Source organism: Heterodontus francisci, chromosome 20 (genome assembly GCF_036365525.1).
Source record: "Heterodontus francisci isolate sHetFra1 chromosome 20, sHetFra1.hap1, whole genome shotgun sequence".
Taxonomy (NCBI): Eukaryota; Metazoa; Chordata; class Chondrichthyes; order Heterodontiformes; family Heterodontidae; genus Heterodontus; species Heterodontus francisci.
In genome coordinates this window covers 67655121-67681198 of record NC_090390.1, presented here as the reverse complement: position 1 = coordinate 67681198, position 26078 = coordinate 67655121, and the positions used below count along the sequence as shown (strand labels likewise).

The following is a 26078-nucleotide window of genomic DNA, read 5'->3' as shown; positions in this document are numbered from 1 at the left end:
ATATAGGATATATATAAAGCAAGGAAAATGTTATTCATAGCTAACAGTAGACTTGCATTGCAACTGGATCTAATTGAACCTCAAGCAGGTTCTTGACTTTCATTTTGAAATCATTCAGTGATTGGGGTGGCTGAAATGTTTTGAGCTGCTTTGTCTGTTTCCATGATTGATTTTGAAGGAGCTGAAAACATGCTTGAACAGTACAAAAAAATTCTGCTGTGAACTGTACTAATACTTGCATTAATTTCGCTTAGTGGTTTCATCTACGTAAAGGAGCACTTTATATCAAAAAACAGACAATGGAAACCAAATAACCTTGAACAGAAAATAAAGAACTTGCATTGCCTTTCATGACCTCAATATCACCAAAACACTTCACAGCCAATGATTTATCTTTGAAGTTTAGTTACTGTTGTAATGTAGGAAAATGGGGCTGCCAATTTGTGCACAGCAAGGTGGGACAAACAGCAATGAGATAAATGATCAGATAATTTCTTTTGTGATGTTGGTTGATGGATAAATATTGGCCAGAACACCAGAAGAGCTTTGCTTCTCTTTGGATAGTACAGTTGGATTTTTTGCATCCACTCTATAGGGCTAATGATCCTCCGTTTAATGCTTTATCTGAAAAACACCACCATTGACAACCTAACACCAAAATATCAGCATAGATTTTGCACTCAAGCCTGTGATGTGGGGTTTGAATCCACATCTTCTATCTTTAAAATAAGTGTGCAAGCCAAGGCTGATCTAGATTATTTTCTTGAATATTTTACAGTTTCAGGGAAAAAATTTTGAAAGACTGTTCCTAGTTTTATTGATTGCAATTAGCCTCCTTTGAATGATTACATTTTTGAATCAGTAGACAGGCTGAATGTGACTTTCATCCAGTCATTTTGTGGTTTAGAGTGAAATAGATATCTTGCAACCATTAAATCACTGCATCTTAAAGCAAAAGCACGGCCACTGTTTGCTTTCAGTTTTATTGAACGCATGGGCACTGCACATGAAGGAATTATCTTTCAACATTGCGCCAATGTAAATATTCTGTGAAGAAAATTATTTCATAGAACATTCCATGAGGCATGGAAATCAACATTCGCTATAACACATGAACATTGCAATCTATTCATGTTTTGTTTTCATTTAAAAGAAACTTAGTTTTAAATAGTTTCACAGCAGACCTCCCAGTTAGTGCTCTGATAAGCATTTTGCAAATGTAGAGACCATTCCTCTACTACCAAAAATCTTTCAGAGATGTACAGGTGAATTAACTACATCTGATCAACCACAATGGATTAGGATATTTCCACAACACCATTAATATGTATCGTAACTCAATTCACCAATAAAGAGTTAGTAGTAATGCGCTGATGACAGGGAATTGGTAGAAATTTCACAATGTAATTTTTTGTTATTTCACAAATGCTTTTGCATTGTTTTACAGATTGTAATCCGGAAGAATCAATTTGATTTTCAATTCCGATTTTTGTAGTTGAAGAATGTTTTGCAAGATAAATTGATAAATTTGTGCTCAATTTGGAAAAAGTGAACATATGGATAACAAAACTTTACTAAAACATCCCCTTCAGCTGCTGATGCATCATTTTGCTCCAAATGTGCTGAGAAGAAAATATCGATATAAAGCTGCTTTTCCTAAAATTCTTGCCAGTTAAAAATACCAAAGACTGGAACTGTTTGCACAAGTAAAATAAAAAATTATTACCTGGGGAAATGAAGTTTTATGTCAGATTTAACTACCACATAATACAATGCACATCAAATGTGTTACTCCCACTTCACCAAACTTGTCCTAGACACGGAATATCATCGCTTCTGAGGTAGATGATCAGCCATGATCTAACTGAATGGTAGAGCAGACTCGATGGGCTGACTGGCCTACTGCTGTTCCTATGCTTCATAAGTCAGAACAGTAACATACCACATTAACCCATGAATAAAATGTTGTAACTCCATTTATGTGCTATTTTGGAAAATTGCTAATAAGATCTTTCACACTTTCAATATATGAGTGACTTCATACAGAAATGGAATTGTTTTGAAAAATCACTTCCCGTTACAAGGACACATCCATACACAATAACTTGTATTATTTACGTGTAGCATATATAAATGACCCTATAGAACCAAAACGTTAGTACAAGCAATGTTTAAACTACTAGCTTTGACCGGCTGGCCTTCTATTCTTGCTCTGATTTTAACTGTAAATCAGTTTCTGGAAATAGATTTATGGTTAATGCTCTTTTTAAAAAAAAAGATGCTCTCATTCAAGTTTTTAAAACTCCATATAAGAAAACAGTTCATATAGTTCAAATTATGTACTTATAAGGTAAATGCCACAACTTAACACTTTAATGAAGCTAAGGTTCAATAGAATGTTATCAGTATAGTATTTCTGTTCAGTTGTCGTAGACCCTCATTTAAGTCGGTATCCTGCCTAGTATGGAAGCCAGCTAACCCTAAAAATACTAAATTTACCAAGCAATAATAATGCATGAATAGACTAATAATGACTGCCAGAGAGTTTCTTTGGCCTCTTAAGTGTGATTTATGTGGAAAGAGAGGAAGGCAGTATATCTGGTTTGTCTAGTCAAACCATATGTATGTGGCATGGGGAAATAATAGAAAAAGCAAAGCAGATCTGAAACAGGACCATTTTAATAAACCATTTTTAAGGATACTCTTTACCTAGTCTCAATCATGCTAATCTTGCTATTAAGTATACAAACTGAACTGACATAGTATTGCTGTTCAGTTTTGATTTAGGTAAGATGTAACATTCTGTAATTTGGCTGTATTATTTTGAAAATAATTTGCAGTTCAGGCACTCTTAGTAGATTACATCTCTGAAGAGAGCATACTTCACTGTTAACACAACTTGTAAGATTTATTCAGTTTAGAATGATGCTGTACCCTCCAGCCTTTTAAATCAAATGTGTTGGAATGCACACTGCTTTCTTTCACTCCTACTTGAATGGGCCCTTAGTATTTCACACCAAGGTGTCCTTCAGGGTGCTGGGTCAGGCTACCAAAACAGCTTCTATGAAGGGATTAGAACCAATTAACATCTTTGTACACAAAAGCTGCTGGCAGCTGAACAGGCGGCCTTGTGACCTGCTCAGGAGCTGCATGTTAAACAGGGGGTTGTGTACTTGAGCTCAAGTGGGGAAGGGGTGGAGAGAGTTTTTATTTATAATTGAAATGGTGCTTCCTGATGGATTTTGGAAAAAAACTTGTACTGAATTAAATTGTGTAAAGAGGCTAAGCTCCATATAATTTCAAAGCAATGCAAACTACTTCCTTTGCATTAAACATGGCATTAAAGTGAACACTTTATACCAACCAATCCAGTTTAATAATCCACTTGGAAAATTATATATTTTTTCATTGAGTTTAAAAATATAATTTGAAATATATTTAATGCAATCAGCGATACCTTGACAGCAAAATATTGGAATTGTAGTATTTTGAGTTTCTATCTATCTATCTTTGTCTGAATCAACTGCTTTGTTTTTCAGACAGTTGGATCAATTACTGTACTAAGCAATGTAATTCAATCCAAAAAACATATTTAGCTTTGAGTTGTATAGTTGAATATATCAGCTGCACCATTCAATCAACTAAAATTACGTTTAATGCTAGTAATCGTACCTTTTCCCTATGTGCTGCAATACCTGGTTAACTTTTCCCCCCATTATTCATTGTTCAGGTTTAATTGTCAGTTGTTGAGTTGTTACACTTAAGATCTCTGCACTGGCAAATTGGTACTTTAAAAAAATGTCCACGGCAGCATAGGAAGAATGTTAGAAAGATGAAAGGTCCACTTGGGATGAGTATCCTGAAGTTTTTGAAAAATTATCTATGAATGGAATTAAATGTTCTCTGTTTCGGGCTATTTACAGTAGATTTAACAATATTACTTTCCCAGTAAGTAACTGAGTGGATTATCTGGTTCAGGAGTATTCCTTGGTTTGTGCCTTGCAACTTTCAAATAGAAACTAGAAATACTGTAGTTGATTGCAACACTGTTGTATGGTTTTCATGCTTGAGCAGTTTGCCTTGCCTCTCCCGATGTTTGCTTATTAGTGAAAGAAATGCAGGTGTGTGGGAAACAGCAAGCGAACATTGACAGGTTTATTCTGTTGGCTGCAGCCTAATTAGTTGCATAGTGGATGCACCCCGCTAAGCTTTAGTGCACTGCAGTAGAGCTGGTCTGTTCTAATTTCCTTGCAGCTTTGATATCGGTGAAGAGATTGACGGATTACACAAAAAGCAAAGCGTGATAGAGGCCTATCGAAACAATGCAGTCCTTCCTTCAGCCACCACAGATGTGAGAGAAGGCTGATCAGAAACAAATGTCAAACATAGTCAAATTGTCTCCTGTGTCTGCACGGTTAATATTTTCCCATGTAAAGGAAAAAAGGCAAGGTAATAGCCTGTGTGTCTCCCTGTATTGCTTCATCACCTGAGAGAACTGTCCAAAGTTGCAGTTAAATAGTAATGAGGTAGTTTTGCACTTCGGTAATGTATCAAAATTATGCTCACATGTCCTTTTCTTGCAACTTGCTGAGGCTTAGTTGACCACCCATACAACAGTAATGTCATTGTGTCTAGTCCATCAATTGGTGAATTATGCTGTTACTTTGGGGCTTGACCAGCAATTTAAATATTCTATGGATCTTATTTTTCATTCAGTTTCATTAAAAATGATCTCTGTAACCATGCTGTTACAGAAGGGGAATCATTTAGTAAACAGAACAGCAGCGAGACAAATGGATTTTAAAGAAACTGAATTTAATGAGAAGTGGTATGTTGTGTTTTTGTCCTACATTAAAGGACAGTGAAAATGTAAAAATCAAGTCCATGAATTGTGTATATTTGCTTCAACTACATTTAATTTTATTGACAGTCTTAACACTTATAAAAAGCATTACATAGTAATCCATTTATTGTATTGTGCATTGAATTTGATGAATATATTTCAGAATAAAGCTCTCATTCTATTGTGAATTTTATTTTTAATAGCCTATAAGACTGTGTCCGGTGTTAATGGACCATTGGTGATCTTGGACCAAGTAAAGGTATTTACTACTGTAAAAACTTTGTGGGTTATCCTGAATGCCAGCCATATATATAACTTTGAATCCTAACAAAATAATAACTAAAATGTTTTGCCAAGAAAGGTTGTGCTGAGATCAGGATTTCAATAGAGTGCTTATAAAACAACTCCTAATTAGCACCTCCATCCATTCAATCGGTCTTACTGCTGTTGAATATAAATTTAGACGCTTAAGTAAAATGGCCTTTATCATCTGACGTTATACGGTGCCGAGCAATAAAAATGCAAATAACTAATGAACATGTTTGAATCAGCATGCGCTCGAGTGTTATGTTTAGAGCAGGAAATCTGGAGGAATGAGGTGGAATGGGACTGGTAAGATCTAGTAATGAGTGCTGGTATTTACAAAAATCAACAGCAGCATTGTGCGAACTTTAACTTTTTTTATTCGTTCATGGGATGTGGGCATCGCTGGCAAGACCAGTATTTATTGCCCGTCCCTAAGTGCCCTCGAGCAGGAAGTGGTGACCCACCTTCTTGAACCATTGCAGATGTTGTGATATAGGTACATCCACAGTGCTATTAATCTCCAAAGCAAACAAGTCCAGTAGGCAGGCCGGGCAGGGGCAGGACAGGGAGCATGGAAGGTCTGGTAGGCTAAACTGCATTTACTTTAATGCAAGAAGCCTCACAGGTAAGGCAGATGAACTCAGAGCATGGATCGGTACATGGGATTGTGATATAGCTATTACGGAAACGTGGTTGAGGGATGAGCAGGATTGGCAGCTCAATGTTCCGGGGTACCGATCCTTCTGGCGTGACAGAGGTGGAGGTAAGAGAGGAGGGGGAGTTGCACCATTGATTAGGGAAAACATCACGGCAGTACTTAGAGAGGATATCCTGGGGGGAATGTCCAGCGAGGCCATATGGGTAGAACTTAGAAATAAGAAAGAGGTGATCACTTTGATGGGATTATACTATAGGCTCCCCATTAGTCAGAGGGAGGTGGAGGAGCATATATGTAGGGAAATCAGAGATAGGTGTAGGAATTATAGGGTTGTAATAGTAGGTGATTTTAACTTCCCTAATATTGACTGGGACTGCCTTAGTGCTAAGGGATCAGATGGGGAAGAATTTGTTAAGTGTGTCCAGGATAGTTTTCTGAAGCAGTATGTGGATGGCCCTACTAGAGAAAGGGCTACACTCGACCTGCTCTTAGGAAATGAGGATGGGCAGGTGGTTGATGTGTCAGTGGGGGAGCACTTTGGGACCGGTGACCATAACTCTATTAGCTTCAAGATAGTTATGGAAAAGGATAGGACTGGTCCTCAGGTTGAAGTCCTAAATTGGGGGAAGGCTAATTTCGATGGCATCAGACAGGAACTCTCAAAAGTTGGATGGGAGAGGCTGTTTACAGGTGAAGGGACGTCTGGCAAGTGGGAGGCTTTTAAAAGTGAGATAAGAGGAGTTCAGGGTCGGCATGTTCCTGTTGGATGGAAGGGCAAGGCTGGCAGGTTTAGGGAACTTTGGTTGACGAGGGATATTGAGGGTCTGGTCAGGACAAAGAAGGAGGCATATGTCAGGTATAGGCAGCTGGGATCGAGCGAGTCCCTCGAGGAGTATAGGGGATGTAGGACTACACTTAAGGAAATTAGGAGGGCGAAAAGGGGCCATGAGATTTCCCTGGCAGATAAGATAAAGGAGAATCCTAAAAGATTCTATAAGTATATTAAGAGTAAAAGGGTAGGTCGGGAGAGAGAAGGTCCCCTTAAGGATCAGTGTGGCAATCTATGTGTGGAGCCACGGGAAATGGGCGAGGTCTTAAATGAATATTTCCCGTCCGTATTTACCGTGGAAAAGGTCATGGAAGCCAGTGAGTTCAAGGGAGGGAACACCGATATCCTGGAGCAAATCAACATTACAAAGGAGGAGGTGTTGGAGGTATTGAAGCACATTAAGGTGGATAACTCCCCAGGGCCTGACCAGGTGCATCCTAGGATGCTATGGGAAGCAAGGGAGGAGATTGCTGGGGCCCTGGCAGAGATTTTTGTATCATCGTTGGCCACAGGTGAGGTACCAGAAGACTGGAGGATAGCTAATGTCATGCCTTTATTTGAGAAGGGCAGCAGGGATAAGCCAGGGAACTACAGGCCAGTGAGCCTTACATCAGTGGTGGAAAAGTTATTGGAAGGGATTCTGAGACAGGATTTATATGCATCTGGAAAGTCATCGTCTGATTAGGGATAGTCAGCATGGCTTTGTGCGTGGGAAATCATGTCTCATGAATTTGATTTGAGTTTTTCGAGGAGGTGACCAAGAGGATTGACAAGGGCAGGGCGATGGACGTTGTCTACAAGGACTTTAGCAAGGCCTTTGACAAGGTCCCGAATGGTAGGCTGTTCCAGAAGGTTCAAACACATGGGATCCAGGGTGAGCTAGCAGATTGGATACAAAATTGGTTTGGTGATAGGAGGCAGAGGGTGGTAGTGGAGGGTTGTTTTTCAGATTGGAGGCTGGTGACCAGTGGTGTGCCGCAGGGATCGGTGCTGGGCCCTCTGTTGTTTGTCATATATATTAATGACTTGGATGTGAATGTAAGGGGCATGATTGGTAAGTTTGCAGATGACACCAAAATTGGTGGTATAGTGGACAGTGAAGAAGGTTGTCTAAGGTTACAACAGGATATAAATCAACTGGGAAAGTGGGCAAGGGAGTGGCAAATGGAATTTAACGCAGACAAGTGCGAAGTGATGCATTTTGGGAAGTTAAACCCGGGCAGGACATATACAGTGAATGGCAGGGCCCTGGGGAGTGTTGTTGAGCAGAGAGACCTTGGGGTGCAAGTACAAAGTTCACTGAAGGTGGCAACACAGGGTAGACAGGGTGGTGAAGAAGGCGTATGGCATACTTGCCTTCATCGGCCGAGACGATGGGTACAAGAGTCGGGGTGTCATGTTACAGTTGTACATAATGTTGGTTAGGCCACATTTGGAGTAGTGCGTGCAGTTCTGGTTGCCACACGACAGGAAAGATGTGATTAAGCTGTAGAGGGTGCAGAAAAGATTCACAGGGATGTTGCCTGGTTTGGAGGGCTTGAGTTATAAAGAGAGATTGGATAGGCTTGGTTTGTTTTCCCTGGAGCGAAGGAGGCTGAGAGGGGACATGATAGAGGTATATAAAATTATGAGAGGCATAGATAGGGTAGATAGCCAGAGTCTGTTTCCCATGGTAGGGGTGACTAAAACTAGAAGGCATAGATTTAAGGTGAGAGGGAGGAGGTTTAAAGGGAATCAAAGGGGTAAATGTTTCACACAAAGAATAGTGGGTATCTGGAATGAGCTGCCTGAGGAGGTGGTGGAGGCAGGAACAGTAGCGACATTTAAGAGGCATCTGGACAGGTACTTGAATGAGCAAGGCCGAGAGGGATATGGAATTAATGCAGGCAGGTGGGATTAGTATAGATGGGCATTATGGTCAGCATGGACGCGGTGGGCCGAAGGGCCTGTTTCTATGCTGTTTGTCTTTCAGTTCCTCTCTCTCACTGAGCCCTGTGTTTCCCAACATTTCTGGTATGATATTTGTGTCCTCCTTTTGAAGACCGAACCGAAGTATGCATTTAGTTGGTCAGCCATTTCTTTATTCCCCATAATAAATTCCCCTGTTTCTGACTGTAAGGGACCTACTTTTATCTTCACCACTCTTTTTCTCTTCACATACCGATAGAAACTTTTACAGTCAGTTTTTATGTTCCCCACAAGCTTGCTCTCGTACTCTATTGTCCCCTTCTTAATCAATCCCTTGGTCCTCCTTTGCTGAATTCTAAACTGCTCCCAATCCTCAGGTCTGTTGTTTTGCCTGGCAAATTTATATGCCTCTTCCTTGGATCGAATGCTATCTTTAATTTCCCGTGTAAGCCATGGTTTGGCTGCCTTTCCCGTTTTACTTTTGCTCCAGACAGCGATAAACAATTGTTGCCGTTCATCCATGCGCTCTTTAAATGTTTGCCAATGCCTATCTACTGTCATCCCTTTAAGTAACGTTTCCCAATCATGGACAAAAGAACTGAACTCGAGGTGAGGTGAGAGTGACTGACCTTGACATCAAGACAGCATTTGACAGAGTATGGCATCAAGGAGCCCTGGCAAAACTGAAAATGGGAATCGGGGGGAAAACTCTCCGCTGGTTGGATTCACACCTAGCACAAAGGAAGATGGTTGTGGTTGATGGAGGTCAATCATCTCGGCTTTGGGACATCCACTACAGAAGTTCGTCAGGGTTGTGTCCTAGGCTCAACCATCTTCAGCTGCTTCATCGATGACCTTCCTTCAATCGTAAGGTCAGAAGTGGGGATGTTCGCTGATGATCGCACAATGTTCACAATTCGCGACTCCTCAGATACTGAAGCAGTCTGTGTCGAAATGCAGCAAGACCTGGACAATATCCAGGCTTGTGGCAAGTAACATTCGCACCATACAAGTGCCAGGCAATGGCCATCTCCAGCAAGAGAGAATCTAACCAACTCTTCTTGACATTCAATGGCATTACGATCACTGAATCCCCGACTATCAACACCCTAGGGGTTTACCATTGACCAGAAACTGAACTGGATTAGCCATATAAATACCGTGGCTACAAGAGCTGGTCAAAGGCGAGGAATCCTGCGGTGAGAAACTCACCTCCTGACTCCCCAAAGCCTGTCCACCATCTACAAGGCGCAAGTCAGGAGTGTGCTGGAATGCTCTCCACTTGCCTGGATGGGTGCAGCTCCAACAACGCTCAGGAGGCTCGACACCATCCAGGACAAAGCAGCCCGCTTGATTGGCACCCCATCCACAAACATTCACTCCACCACCGACGCACAGTGGCAGCAGTGTGCACCATCTACAAGATGCACTGCAGCAACGCACCAAGGCTCCTTAGACAGCACCTTTCAAACCCGCGACCTCTACCAACTAGAAGGACAAGGGCAGCAAATGCATGGGAACACCACCACCTGGAAGTTCCACTCCAAGTCACACACCATCCTGACTTGGAACTATATCGCCGTTCCTTCCCTGTTGCTGGGTCAAAAATCCTGGAACTGCCTTCCCAACAGTACTGTGGGTGTACTTACCTCACATGGACTACAGCAGTTCAAGAAGGCAGCTCACCACCATCTTCTCAGGGTCAATTAGGGATGGGCAACAAATGCTGGTCTGGCCATTGACACCCACATCCCATGAATTAATTAAAAAGAAAATCCATGAGAAATTTTTTCTTGATCTAAATATTTATCAAGAAGATATTATAAAAGTTCAGTTACACAGTCTGCAGCATAGTATGTATGCACAGTATGTGTTTTTAGTAAATTCTTTCAACCCTGTGGAAATGGAACTATAGAATGTTAATATTGGATTAAAACTGTTTGGTAGAGGCATGTAATTTATCTGGATTTGTATGAATTCTCAGCTAAAACATTAAAGGGTTCCTGTTTCTTTGTGATCAGTTTCCAAGGTATGCAGAGATTGTGCATCTGACTCTTCCTGATGGCTCCATCCGAAGTGGACAGGTTCTGGAAGTTAGTGGCAGTAAGGCTATAGTACAGGTAGGGGTTTATATTGAAATTTATAATGTTGGAATGAATGCTCAGTAAATTTAATTGACTATCATTTCATCTCTGAAAACTTTATTTTGCAAAACTTTTTAGGATTTTTCCTAAAATGTCAGTGTCTCCATAGTATAAGACCTTAGTTTTGAAGTAGCAATCCAACCCCCATCACTCATTCATGGAATGACTTATGTAAAGAAATACTTGCGATGATCTGTTTTAATGTTTAGTGTATTTGTTTCCAAGCATAATATAAACTAGGAATAAGAAAAGGCAGTTCAACCATTCTAGTTGGCTTGCCTTTCCTAGTATATGTAATGGATCTGTAAAATGTCAATCTCCCTTCTGTTTTGGTACTAAGCCCATGACCTCCCATTTCCTGTTGAATTAGAAATGTACCTATACTTTCTTGAATGTTTTGGCAGCATTTAATGCTGTCTTCCTAATGTCTGAATTCATGAGTGGGTGTTCATTTTTTTTCTGCTTGTCTGGTTTTGTGCAAAGCATTTTATCTATATTAAACATATCAATTTTGTAACTTAAAATACAGTACTTATTTCATTCCATCTTCACTGCTCAATGATTTTTTTAAAAAAAGCTTCCAACCTTTTTAACCTTTAACATTGCTTCCATGTCTCGTAGAATGCATTGTTTGCCACCACCAATTTTTTTCCTTAAATTTTTTGTTTCCTGTTTTTGTCCAGCCTTTTCCCAATGCAGAGATTTATGCTGGCATGTGATTCCATCGGTCTGGCACCTTTTGTTAAATGGGTCATGCATTATGAACCTGGATAGTCAATGCAAGCTGACTGTTCAATTGTGGGTAGAATCCATAGAACCAAGGGTTCTACTTGAATGCACAATTTTCAACATTCCAGTGGATGTTCTAACCAATTTTTAACCTTAATCTGAGGTCCTAAAGGGATAGTGTTATCATTCCTGCTCTTGCTGAAATCAGCTAGCTCATCAAAGATGAAGGATTAAAAATGAAATCCTCTTTGTCTCCATGGATTAGTTTTACAGCACGTTCACTAAGTGATTGGGTCCCCACCAATGTAATCTAGTGGCTGTATCCATTCCCTGGACTGGTGCTCTGGATTTGCCTGCAAATACCATTATTTTGCATTATTGAACGCTGCTGAGCTGTGCAACAGAAAGTTAACCTCAAATCCAAACATCCAACCATATCTATTCTGCAAGACTATCTTATCTCTCCAAGCCTAAAGATACTGACTCAAATGGTTTGGTTCCTCAACCAGTTATCGTCCAATACCTTCCTGAAGCCTAGACAAAGAAACATAAGGGTTGTTGGTACAGAATGAGGCCATTTGTTCCATTGTGCTAGGGCAATCCAAAACAAATTTCACTGTCTTGCTCTTCATATCGCTCTATCTTTCTGCATTTCATAATTCTGTCCAAATTTCCAAAGATACAATTGTGTCTTCTGCCACCACTCTACACTGATGCATTCCAGGTTTCCAACAACACTCAAGAAATCTCTCAACCAATTTTCTCATCCTCTGACACTTTTAAATTATTGTCCTTCATAGCGGATTCTAACTGGAGGAGCATACTGTACCCTATTCACTCTGTATCCGCTCCAGTAGAAGTAGACATAGTATCTCAAGTCTTGCCTCGCAACTGTAGTTTACTGGCATTGGGTTTAATTACCTTTCTCTGGTATGGTACTGAAAACTACACACAGTACTCTAATGTAGTCTAAGAATTTGAGTAGATTTTTCCCCATGTTCCTAAGCTGCTGAAGCCAATGGCAGTGCCTCTTACTATCATCCCACTAAGATCAGCTCACTCCCCAAGATCAGGAATTGAATTAGAGAGTTACTGGTAGCCTATAACAGGGGTTCTAAAGATTATTCCAGTTCTCTCCTGGCCAGCTCCCAACCTCCACCTTCCATAAACTTGAGCTCATTTAAAACTCTGCTGCCCATATCCTGACTTGAACCAAGTCCTGTTTACCCATCACCCTTGTGCTCACTGACCTATTTTGGCTCCCAGTCTGGCAACACCTCAGTTTTAAAATTTGAATCCATGACTTCCTCCCTCTGAGATCTTTGCGTTCCTTCAATTCTGGCGTCTAGCGCATTCCTGATTTTCTTTCATTCATTCCCCATCATTGGTGGCCGTGCCTTCAACACTTGGGCCCTAAGCTCTGGAATTCCCTCCCTAACCTCTTCACTTCTCTACCTCACTCTCCTTTAAGCCACTCCTTCAAACCTACCTCTTCAACCAAGCTTTTGGTCAAGTCCTGATATCTCTTTATCTGATTTGGTGCCAAATTACATTTGATAATGCTCATGTGAAGCACCTTGGGACGTTTTACTACTTTTCACTACGTAAATGCAAGTTGTCATTTTTCAATTTTCTGATTTCAAAAAAAACTAGGCTGAACTATTTTCAATTCATCGTGTAAGATTTAGAACCTCATTTATAATTTGTTCTTGGACCAGACAATAAGAATTCAGACAAGGAGACACCTGATGTAGTGATTTCAGGATGATATATTAAGGCAAAAAGCAATACTTAACAAATCTAGGGCACTCAGTATCCTAGTCCTTTACTCTCCATTGGCTCTAGTGTCAGATGGCTCGTGACGCCTCTTCTCTTGTCTCTACCTTTGTCATCTTCAAATCTGTGCAACAAACCTCTGCAGCTCTGTTCCTTTATTCTTTGTAGCTATAAAGACAGGGCTAAATTGTGGCGAGTCGAAGAGACTTAGTAGTTGGCAGGAAAAAAGACAGAGGCGCAAGGGGAGAGCCAACTGTGCAACAGCCCCGACAAACAAATTTCTCTGCAGCACCTGTGGAAGAGCCTGTCACTCCAGAATTGGCCTTTATAGCCACTCCAGGCGCTGCTTCACAAACCACTGACCACCTCCAGGCGCGTATCCATTGTCTCTCGAGATAAGGAGGCCCAAAAGAAAGAAAAGAAGTGGCTCCTCCCATACTCGTGTACTTGCCGTGCACTGATTGGTTCATACATATCGCTGTTTTGATTGAACCAATCAGGCAGGACCATATATATCGCTGTTTTGAATGGTCCTGCCATTTCATTTGTCAATACGTTATTCAGTTTATGTATTAATCATCATCTCATGTATACGCAAAACAATGTGTGCTTGGTGCACAAACCATCCATTATAACCTTGAGGTGCATTAGTTCATATATTTCTGGCGAAAGCTCATCCTGTTGTTACATTTAGACCACAACTTGTTATTGAGTTTCGATATCTGTTCTTTTCTTTCACGTTTATCTGCTCATGTTATTAGTCCGCATCACAGTGTGTTTCTGGTTGACTCAAACTGTGCAAGTAGCATTTTTTTCAGTTAGGTACACATGTAAAATTAACTCTTAATTTACCAAAAGCTTACATAAAATTCACAAGAAAAAGTCCACATTTCCTACATATGTAAGTGAGCCTCCTTGATATCATGGTGTCTTTTGACAGTTGACCATACAATCATCCTCCACTGTGCCGCCTTCATAGTCAACCTCTGTGGCACTGTTTCCTGGTGTTTCCATTCCAATCTGTTTCATCATCCCTTGTACATTTCCTGCAATAGCAGGTTCTCTAAACTTGCCTGACCACCTCTGGTATGTGTACTGAGCTGCCACCATGTAATGAGTTCATTTATGTTGTCTGATGCAACATAAATGAGATGTGTGGAGTCCAGTTGGTTGAAGGTCTCAAACAGGTTTATTACAGCTAACTATTATACACAGTACAGAGCTAACTACTTACAGAACCTGCCTGTAAGTGTTACAGTTGCAGAGTGACTCTGGTTCCAAGTCACATGACTATGTCCTAGTACTTAGCTCGTTACCATACTCCGATCTTAAAGGGATATCACTCCTAAAGGCAATCATAAAGCATCCCCTCTTCTTTCCAAAGATAAGTCTTGTATGCAAAAAGTAAAAACACACATTAGATAACATCAAAATTATTTACACAGGTACAAAGATTATGAACTTTACACATGCAGCAGCTTAATGGTCCACATATCGTTTCGGTGGGTTTGACAACTCTTTCAGATCTGGTTATGGCATAACCTTCTGGGGATGTCATCCTTGGCTGGTTTTTGTTTGCAGGCAGCTGTTGCTGTGTTGGTGTCCTGTTATTCCGCCAAGCCCTCATCGGAGTATGTTTTTTCGAGTCTGCTGTGCGCAATTGGATTACTGCACACTTTTCTTAGTTGGCTGTGGTTTCTTCTCAACACTGCTCCGCTAGGTGTTGTAATGTCATAGGACCTAGGCTGTCTGCAAATTTTGGGTACCTCTGCGGGATGCCATGTTCTCCTAGTGGGGTGTATGACCCTAACCTTTTGTCTTACCTGTAGCTGAGATAGTTCCGCCCCTGTATGTCGGTCATGCAGCAACATCATTCTTCCCTGTTTTTCGAGCAGTGTCTCCTGCATCTCAGAAAATTTGGACAGGTAGTGGCTTGGCAGAGTCGTCCTCACTTGTCTGCCAAACATGATCTCTGCGAGTGATAGTAAGCCCATATCTCTGAGGTGTAACAGGGCACCATGAAAATCATGTTTCTTTGTCCTGCACTTCAGGATAAGGAGGTGGTGGCGGAGTGGTATTGTCACTGGACTAGTAGCCCAGAGACCCAGGGTATTGCGCTGGGGACATGGGTTCAAATCCCACCACAGCAGAAGGTGGAATGAAATTCAATTAATAAATCTGGAATTAAAAAGCTAGTCTAATGATGGCCATGAAACCATTGTCGATTGTTGTCAAAACCCATCTGGTTCACTAATATCCTTGAGGGAAGGAGATCTGCTGTCCTTACCTGGTCTGGCCTACATGTGACTCCAGACCCACAGCAATGTGGTTGACTCTTACGTGCCCTCTGAAATGGCCTAGCAAGCCACTCAGTTGTATCTAACCACTACGAAGTCAATAAAAAGAAATGAAACTGGCATCGACCTAGGCACCGGAAACGACAACAGCAAACCTAGCCCTGTCGACCCTGCAAAGTCCTCCTTACTAACATCTGGGGGCTTGTGCCAAAGTTGGGAGAGCTGTCCCACAGACTAGTCAAGCAACAGCCTGACATAATCATACTCATGGAATCATACCTGACGGACAATGTCCCAGACACTGCCATCACCATCCCCGGGTATGTCCTGTTCCACCGGCAGGACAGACCCACCAGAGGTGGTGGCACAGTGGTATACAGTAAGGAGGGAGTTGCACTGGGAGTCCTCAACATGGACAGTGGACCCAATGAAGTCTCATGGCATCAGATCAAACTTGGACAAGGAAACCTCCTGCTGATTACCACCTACCGCCCTCCCTCAGCTGATGGGTCAGTACTTTTCCATGTTGAAAAGCACTTGGAGGCAACACTGAGGGCGGCAAGGGCACAGAATGTACTCTGGGTGGGGACTTCAATGTCCGTCACCAAGAGTGGCTCGGTAGCACCACTACTGAGCGAGCTGGCCGAGTCCCAAAGGACATATCTGCTAGACTGGGTATGCAGCAGGTGGTGAGGGAAGCAACAAGAGGGGGAAACATACTTGACCTCGTCCTGACCAATCTGCCTGCCGCAGATGCATCTGTCCATGACAGTATTGGTAGGAGTGACCACCACACAGTCCTTGTGACGACCAAGTCCCGTCTTCACATTGAGGATACCCTCCATCGTGTTTGGCACTCTTTGGCCTCGGGAGACAATGGGTAAGCGCCTGGAGGTGGGCAGTGGTTTGTGGAGCAGCGCCTGGAATGGCTAGAAAAGCCAATACCAGAGTGACAGACTGTTCCACAGGTGCTGCAGAAAAAATTGGTTGTCGGGGCTGTTACACAGTTGGCTCTCCCCTTGCGCTTCTGTCTTTTTTCCTGCCAACTGCTAAGTCTCTTCAACTCGCCACACTTTAGCCCCGCCTTTATGGCTGCCTGCCAGCTCTGGTGATCGCTGGCAGCTGACTCCCACGACTTGTGATCAATGTTACAGGACTTCATGTCGCGTTTGCAGAGACATGGACGGCCGGTAGGTCTGATACCAGTGGCGAGCTCGCTGTACAATGTGTCTTTGGGGATCCTGCCATCTTCCATGCGGCTCACATGGCCAAGCCATCTCAAGCGCCGCTGACTCAGTAGTGTGTATAAGCCAGGGATGTTGGCCGCCTCGAGGACTACTGTGTTGGAGATGCGGTCCTGCCACCTGATGCCAAGGATTCTCCGGAGGCAGCGAAGATGGAATGAATTGAGACGTCACTCTTGACTGACCTACGTTGTCCAGGCCTCGCTGCCGTAGAGCAAGGTACTGAGGACACAGGCTTGATGCACACGGACTTTTGTGTTCCATGTCAGTGCGCCATTTTCCCACACTCTCTTGGCCAGTCTGGACATAGCAGTGGAAGCCTTTCTCATGCGCTTGTTGATTTCTGCATCGAGAGACAGGTTACTGATGATAGTTGAGCCTAGGTAGGTGAACTCTTGAACCACTTCCTGAGTATGGTTGTCGATATTGATGGATGGAGCATTTCTGACGTCCTGTCCCATGATGTTCGTTTTCTTGAGGCTGATGGTTCGGCCAAATTCATTGCAGGCAGCCGCAAACCTGTTGATGAGTCTCTGCAGACACTCTTCTGTGTGAGATGTTAATGCAGCATCGTCAGCAAAGAGGAGTTCCCTGATGAGGACTTTCTGTACTTTGGTCGTCGCTGTTAGACGGGCAAGGTTGAACAACCTGCCATCTGATCTTGTGTGGAGGAAAATTCCTTCTTCTGAAGACTTGAACGCGTGTGAGAGCAGCAGTGAGAAGAAAATCCCAAACAGTGTAGGTGCGAGAACACAGCCCTGTTTCATGCCACTCAGGATAGGAAAGGGGTCTGATGAGGCAACGCTATGCTGAATTGTGCCTTTCATATTGTCATGGAATGAGGTGATGATACTGAGTAGCTTTGGTGGACATCCGATCTTTTCTAGTAGTCTGAAGAGACCACGTCTGCTGACGAGGTCAAAGGCTTTGGTGAGATCAATGAAAGCAACGTGGAGGCACTACCGCCGTGCTAAAGGGGATAGATTTTGAACAGATCTAGCAATGCAAAGCTGGGCATCCATGAGGCGCTGTGGGCCATTAGCAGCAGCAGAACTGTACTCAACCACAATCTGTAACCTCATGGCCCGGCATAGCCCCCACTCTACCATTACCATCAAGCCAGGAGACCAACCCTGGTTCAATGAAGAGTGCAGGAGGGCATGCCAGGAGTAGCACCAGGCATACCTCAAAATGACGTGTCAACCTGGTGAAGCTACAACACAGGACTATCTGTGTGCCAAACTGCGTGAGCAGCATGCGATAGACAGAGCTAAGCGATCCCGTAACCAACGGATCAGATCTAAGCTCTGCAGTCCTGCCACATCCAGCCGTGAATGGTGGTGGACAATTAAACAACTAACTGGGGGAGGTGGCTCCACAAATATCCCCATCCTCAATGATGGGGGAGCCCAGCACGACAGTGCGAAAGATAAGGCTGAAGCATTTGCAACAATCTTCAGCCAGAAGTGCAGAGCTGATGATCTATCTCGGCTTCCTCCTGAAGTCCCCAGCACCACAGATGCCTGACTTCAGCCAATTCGATTCACTCCACGTGATATCAAGAAACGACTGAGGGCACTGGATACTGCAAAGGCTATGGGCCCTGACTACATTCCGGCAATAGTTCTGAAGACCTGTGCTCCAGACCTTGCCGTGCCCCTAGCCAAGATGTTCCAGTACAGCTACAACACTGGCATCAACCCTGCAATGTGGAAAATTGCCTAGGTATGTCCTGTACACAAGAAGCAGGGCAAGTCCAACCCGGCCAATTACTGCCCCAGCAGCCTGCTCTCAATCATCAGTAAAGTGATGGAAGGTGTCATCAACAGTGCCATCAAGCGGCACTTGCTTAGCAAGAACCTGCTCAGTGACGCTCAGTTTGGGTTCCGCCATGGCCACTCAGCTCCTGACCTCATTACAGCCTTGGTTCAAACATGGACAAAAGAGCTGAACTCGAGGTGAGGTGAGAGTGACTGCCCTTGACATCAAGGCAGCATTTGACCGAGTATGGCATCAAAGAGCCCTAGCAAAACTGAGGTCAATGGGAATCAGGGCAAAATCCCTCCGCTGATTGGAGTCATACCTAGAGCAAAAGAAGATGGTTGTGGTTGTTGGAGGTCAATCATCTGAGCTCCAGGACATCACTGCAGGAGTTCCTCAGGTTAGGGTCCTGGGCCCAACCATTTTCAGTTGCTTCATCAATGACCTTCCTTCAATCGTAAGGTCAGAGGTGGGGATGTTCGCTGATGATTGCACAATGTTCAGCACCGTTCGTGACTCCTCAGATACTGCAAGCAGTCCGTGTGGAAATGCACCAAGACCTGGACCAATATCCAGGCTTGGGCTGATAAGTGGCAAGTAACATTCGCGCCACACAAGTGCCAGGCAATGAGCATCTCTACAACGAGAGAGAATCTAACCATCTCCCCTTGACATTCAATGGCATTACCATCGCTGAATCCCCCACTATCAATATCCTAGGGGTTACCATTGACCAGAAACTGAACAGGATTAGCGTTATAAATACCGTGGCTACAAGAGCAGGTTAGAGGCTGGGAATCCTGAGGTGAGTAACTCACCTGACTCCCCAAAGCCTCTCCACCATCTACAAGGCACAAGTCAGGAGTATGATGGGATACTCTCCACTTGCCTGGATGGGTGCAGCTCCAACAACACTCAAGAAGCTCGACACCATCCAGGACAAAGCAGCCCGCTTGATTGGCACCCCATCCACAAACATTCACTCCCTCCACCACCGATGCACGGTGGTAGCAATGTGTACCATCTATAAGATGCATTGCACTAAGGCTCCTTAGACAGCACCTTCCAAACCCGCAACCTCTACCAACTAGAAGGACAAGGGCAGCAAATGCATGGGAACACCACCACCTGCAAGTTCCACTCCAAGTCACACACCATCCTGACTTGGAACTATATCGCCGTTCCTTCCCTGTCGCAGGGTCAAAAATCCTGGAACTGCCTTCATAACAGCACTGTGGGTGTACCTACCCCAAATGGACTGCAGAGGTTCAAGAAGGCAGCTCACCACCACCTTCTCAAGGGTAATTAGGGATGGGCAATAAATGCTGGCCTGGCCAGCGACGCCCAAATCCCATGAATGAATTAAAAAAAAGTGACTTGACTGTGCGCGCCATTCGCTCAGCAAGACAGATCTAGGGTAATGTTGTAAGGAAGTCACATGGTTTACGCCCCATTTGGTGCACATATCCCTGAAAGGGTTACCTGTCTATTGTGGTCCATTGTCAGAAATGATTTCAGCTGCACCAAATAGACTGAATACGGCATTCAATGTGTCTGTGATGACTGCGCTTGAAGTGTCTTTTACTTGTCTGACAATTGGAAATTTGGAGAAATAATCAGTGACTAAGATGAAGTCTTCTCCATTAACAGAAAACAAGCTAGTGGTGATTTTGGACCAAGGGGCTGACGGAACCTCATGAGGGTCTTGAGGTTCTTTGTGCTGTTGTGGCTGGTGGCTCTAGCATGCCTCACACATACCCACTAGCCTTTCAATGTCACTATTTATCCCTGGTCAGTAAACAGTGTCTCATGCCAGGCGTCTTGTTCGCTCTATGCCCATATGACCTCAGTGAAATTGTGACAAGATGTCCTCTCTGAGAGCTTTGGGCACAATCACTTGTTTTCTCTTGAAGGTGATGCCTCTTGAGATACTGAATTCATCTATGTAAGGCCAAAAGCATCTGAGGGTTTCTGGCATCTCTTACCGTGTCAGGCCAGCCTTCAAATGACTCCACAGTGCCTTCAGTTATGGGTCATTTGCTGTTTCTGATTGCAGTTGGTCACATTTGTGCTGACCAAAATGCAATAAAATGATTTTGAGCACATCTTCCACCTTGATCTCCATGCTGTCCACTTGTAGATCCAGTGGAACTTCTTCATTCTTGCTTGGGTTTGGCAACCTACTCAGTGTATCCGAGGTGACCATTTTGGTACCCGGTTTGTAGCAGACGTCTGTTGTACTTTGTTGTCCGTTGTACTGCTGTACTTTCACTAAGAGCCGCTGTAGTCGAGGTAGTACACTTGTCAGTAGTTTGCGCCAGATCATCTCCAGTGGTCAATTTCCACCGTGAACTGCTTGTTGAATAGGTAGGTGTGGAATCCTGTGATCCCAAACACCAGTGAAAGTGTTCACGCTCATGTTTAAGTAAGAGGATTGTGCTGAGGATAAATATTTGGATCCGAATGCAATTGGTTTGCCATCCTGTAGGATGCACGCTCCTAGCCCTTTCATTGAAGCGTCGACTACCAGGATTGTCATCTTCCTTAGGTCGTAGTACTATAGGGTACAGGTTTCTACTGACAATGCTTGTTTGAGAGACTCAAACATATGCTGATGGTCCTCCTGCCATACAAATGTTATGTCTTTCTTTAAGAACTCTCTCAGCGATGATGCTTTGTCAGACAAATTTGCAATGTATGGTGCCAAAAAGTTGAAAAATCCAAGACATCTCTGGAGGTCTTGCTTGTCATATGGGATAGGCATTGGCCTTACATCTTTGATTTTTCCTGGGTCAAGACAGATTCCGTGACTGGAATAAATGGAGCCAAAGAAATTGATCTGACTTGCATTCACCTGGCACTTCTTGTTAGAAATGAGCCCTCCACGACAGCTACTTCCATCAGTGACTGGATATTTTGATCATGTTCTTCTTTGGTTTTGCCCATTACCGCAATGTCATCGGCAATGCATATTGTTACGACCGAGGTGGGAGGCGTGCACCGTTAATTCAGTCCCACTTCTCCACAGGTCACAACATATATTTAAATTTTCCCACTTATCGTTACGGTCAATATTTTTCCCCAGAATAAAACACCAACCAGATTTCTTTAATAAACAACAAAGTTAACAGTTTATTGTAAACCAAGTGCGAACCAATAATGAAGTAAAACATACACACAAATTGAAATATTAAAGCCCCTTATTTATCCTACACGCCCCCCCCCCACGCGCGCACAACCGGTTACGCTGGAAAAAGTAAAAGGGATTTTTGCTTACAACTGTTAAAAAGAAACAGGGAGTAAAAAAAAAAAGCACTTAGGCTGAAAATAAAGTATGGAAAGGTATCCTTTGTTTTGGTTAGGCGTTCCAAATGCGTCTTGACTACTGACAATGGGATCTTCCTAGAAGAGTTCTTTCCGGGTGATGATGTTGATCAGTTTGGGTAGGCTTTCCGAGAGATGTAGCTACAGAGGCTCCAAATAGGGGCAGGAATGCAGCAACGGAGGTTTCACTTCCCACATATTTGATGCAAAAGATCCTTTAAACATGGAGGGTTTCTTCAAATACAGGAGGAAATAGGAATCCGACACATTGGAGATACATGATTTCTTTTCAAAAGAGTGTGTTGAGCTGGGTCTTCTTTTGCAGGCAAAAACACCAAATGGAAACACTTGTAACAATATGCAGCCAGGCACGTTTTCTATAATTCTGTCCAGTTAAGCCGAAAGGTTGTCTCTGGAAACAGTATCTTCCAAATGGTGTCCTGAAGGTGGTGGCTTCTTGTGATTCCTTAGCTAGGTGCACCAACCAATATCCATGTTTAGCATCCAACTTGGAAAAGAATTTGGTTCCTGTGAACTTGGGATTCAATTCCTCTAATGTCGGAATCTTGTGGGGACATCTCTTTAGGGAGAGGTTTAGACACCCGTATCTAGACACACCCTGGTTGCTCCCTCCTTCAGTATACGTGTAATTGAGTTGCACCCATCTGTATGATGATGCACACGATGGATGATCCCATCGTGTTCTATGTCATCTAACATGCACTTGAGCTTTCCTTGTATGTGCACGTTGTGCTTTCTGGGAGGGTCAGTTGACGGAATTGCATCCTCTCTGAGGTGCAGTGTGACATCGCCTTTGAAATTTCCTATGGTGCGAATCTTTCCAGGTACATTTGTTGTAGGTCGTGGACTGACCCGATGCAGGTACCCTCGGTCTCTTCTGCTGTAATGGGTACCTTGGTGACCTCGTGGATGCTCATGATGATGAGGTCCTTACACGCTGATAGTCCTGCCACTGCTCGTCCACTTGTGTCTACCAGGTAGAATATTTGCAGTTTCCATGCTGACTTGCCGTAATTGCATTGCATTGTTAGTGTGCCGCTGCGAGGGACAGATGACCTGTTGTATGCAGATAATTTGGCAGTTGTCAGTTGTATCATGGATTTCCAATGTCTCCGGTACATATCTTTCAAGATTCGGACTGGTAGGATACTTGCACTAGCGCCAGTGTCAGTCTTGTCTCTGAATATGTTTACCAGTTTTCTCTGGGCACGCGATGTAAATAGTGCGAAAGCTTCCAGTTATTTGACTTCATCAACATGATGTGTCATCTTCACAATGTGGAACGCCTGATCGTCTTCGGAGAATTACTTCTCTCCGATTCTTGTTTCAGGTCTGTTTTGCTGTGGACCTCGTGTATCGGCTTGCGTTTATGCAGGTCTCTGGCACTTTATTTGCTGCTGTTGCTCTGTTGCTGGGCCTGTCGTCTGTTTTTGTCTTACTGTGACTTCTGGCTGCATCTTTGGGGCCAGAATTCCTGCATAGACGGGTCCAGTGTCTTTTTGCACCACCCGTCTTGCACGGGTCTTGAATTGCAGGACAACATCGCGGTGGGTGGGACCAACCACACTTAACACACAGCTTGTTTGCTCTTTCGACCTGGTTATCGCAATGATACTGTTGGCTGCACCTAGTGCTTGCAGATGCTGCTTTCCAGCTACAGTGACTTCGTATTTCCTGCTATCTTCCAGCAGTGTATCTATGCTGTGACCTTTCTTTTTCCTTCAAGAGGTCTTTGTGAAACACTTCAGTGGGTGCTGATACAATCACCAGCTCCATTATTTAGTCTGACAGCTCAGCTTCTGAAAAATCGCACTCGTCCTTACTGCGGCATCTACTGACAAACTGGTCTATTGATTCCTGTGGCTGTTGCTTGTGGGACATCAAGTCCAGGCGGTAAATTGTAAAACTCACTCGTAATCGAAGCTGATCTTCTAGCACTTTCATTATCTTTGTGGCATCTTACTGGTCCTCTTCAGATAAGCCTGAGGTATTGATTCTGTGTAATCCCTCATTTCCAACTGCAATTAACATTTTACAGCCTGTTTTTCTGGTTCTACAGTCATTTGGTCGGTGAAGCATAACTGCATTCTTTGTTTGAAAAGTTGTTGCGACCGAGGTGGGAAGAGTGCACTGTCTTTTCTAGTTCTACTTCTCCACAGGTCACAACATGTATTTAAATGTTTAGCCAGTTACCGATGCGGTCTATCACACACTCTGCTCTTTATCCCAGAATAAAATACACCAACCAAGTTTCTTTAATAAACAACAAAATTATCAGTTTATTATCAAACAAGACTTATCCAGTAACGAAGCAAGCGATTAACACACAGATTGAAATATGAAAGTTCCCTTTTTAAATTCCATACACCCACACACAAACATGAGAAAAAGTACAGAAATTCTCTTCGCAGAGATCTGTTACAAAAAAAAGTACTTTGGCCAAATACTTGCTAATTCTTGAAGGTAAAAAAGAGAAGACATGGAAGGCAGTCAGTTGTCCCTTTTGGACTGGCGTCTGGGTATACAGTAACGGGTCACTGGGATCTTTTCAGAAGCAATTCATCCTGCAGATGTCGAGAAATCGTCTGGTAGGCTTTCCAGGAGACGTGGCATCAGGGGTTTCAGCCAACACACACTTGAATTGCACGGTTTTTCAGCTTCTCAGGAGAGATGTAGCACCAGGGATTTTAGCTATCCCACACTGGATCTTTGCAGGGTTTCTTCCAAGAGGTGCACTGGGTGGTTTCTTTTTCCTTGGCGGACAAAACCAACTGTCTTAAAAACCGTTCACACCCCAACTGAGCAAACAATCCAAACCCCAAAACAGAAAGGCAACCTTCTGACCTCCATAAACCTTGACATGTGGCTTCTCTAAACATCTTCCTCAGGTCACCAAGGTTTCTGTTGTTTATTGAGCTTAAAGCATGTGATTTCCAGCAAGGTTGTTTATAAAAAAAAAATCTCGTGTCCTTTCAGTGACCCCATTGAAAAAAACAGTCCAGCATTTCTTCAGGCTTCCAAATGAATCCATTCCCACAATTTAAATATAAGTTCTTAATTCCATAACGTAACAGTTGGAACTCGAATATGATATCCAAGGCCTTCCAGTTCATCCTGGGAGATTTGGTATCCATCCTCCTGCTGTCCTTTTGCTTTATAACTTGCTTTAAGACTTGTTCTATGACTCTGCCCTGTTTCCCCTTTAAGAAACTCTGTTATTTAGACTAGCTGCTTTGACAGGAGCAGGTGTTTGACAGTGCTGTGTGTTTATCTTGCTTCCGGCACTTAAGCCTGTTCTGTTTACACAGCTGCTCAATGGGAAGTTCAGTAGTTTTTTTTTGAGTTTATGTTCTTCATGCTTGAATGGTTTTAATTTATTTTACTGTGGCTTCTTGAATAGCAGCTCTTATTCACACTCAAGTGGTTTAATGTTTTTTTTAAATTTTGGCTGTGTGGATGAAGTTCTACAGAGATTGGGGTTTTCCCGCAGTTTTTCTAACTGATGCCTCCTGTAATGGCGCTGACCTCGATCAACTTGGGAAAGGAGTCGGGTCTTCCCTCTTTTTTTTTCTTTACACTGAGCTTTTGAAAAAGATCAATCCTTTAAGCACTTTAAGGCTTGTTTTTTTTTTAAAAAAAGCAGTATCCCACAGCTGGCACAATGACTCACCCAATTTACTTGCAGCCTGTTGTTCTGTGCTCTGTCTTCTACAGCTTGAGATAAGTTTCATTTTTTTACTGTTTGAGCCAGTATTTTGTTTTTGAACTCTTCTCTTCTGGCAAGGGTAATTTTCAGAGCTGTTTTACCCGTGGTCTTCAACATAGACTTTTTTTTCTTCTCATCACATCTGCCGCCATGTAATGAGCTCTTTTATGTTGTTTGGGACATAAATACGATGCATGGCATCCAGTTGGTTGAAGATCTCAACCAGGTTTATTACAGTTATATATAGTACAGAGCTATTTCCAGAACCTGCCTCTAGGTATTACAGTTGCAGAGTGACGACTAGCTCCGCATCACATAACCGTGTCCTGGTACTTAGCTCATTATACTCAGATTTTGAAGGATACCACGCTTAAAGCCAATCATACAACAGCATGTCCTAACGTTGCATCCTTGGATGTTCTCTCAGACGTTTCCACCCCCCCCCCCCCCCCCTTTCCCAAAACCCTATTTATTTAGAGATACAGCACTGAAACAGGCCCTTCGGCCCACCGAGTCTGTGCCGACCAAGAAC

The 26078-nt window shown here is 43.2% G+C and overlaps 1 protein-coding gene across 1 annotated transcript in view; it reads left to right on the top strand.

The window, feature by feature from the left end:
* Nucleotides 1-26078, top strand: part of atp6v1ba (ATPase, H+ transporting, lysosomal, V1 subunit B, member a) — a 100920-nt gene that overhangs the window by 20071 nt on the left and 54771 nt on the right. Inside the window, exons 2-3 of the mRNA XM_068052979.1 lie at nucleotides 5047-5102; nucleotides 10566-10664. Coding sequence (XP_067909080.1) covers nucleotides 5047-5102; nucleotides 10566-10664 — 155 coding nt within the window. The remainder of the gene's footprint in view (nucleotides 1-5046; nucleotides 5103-10565; nucleotides 10665-26078) is intronic.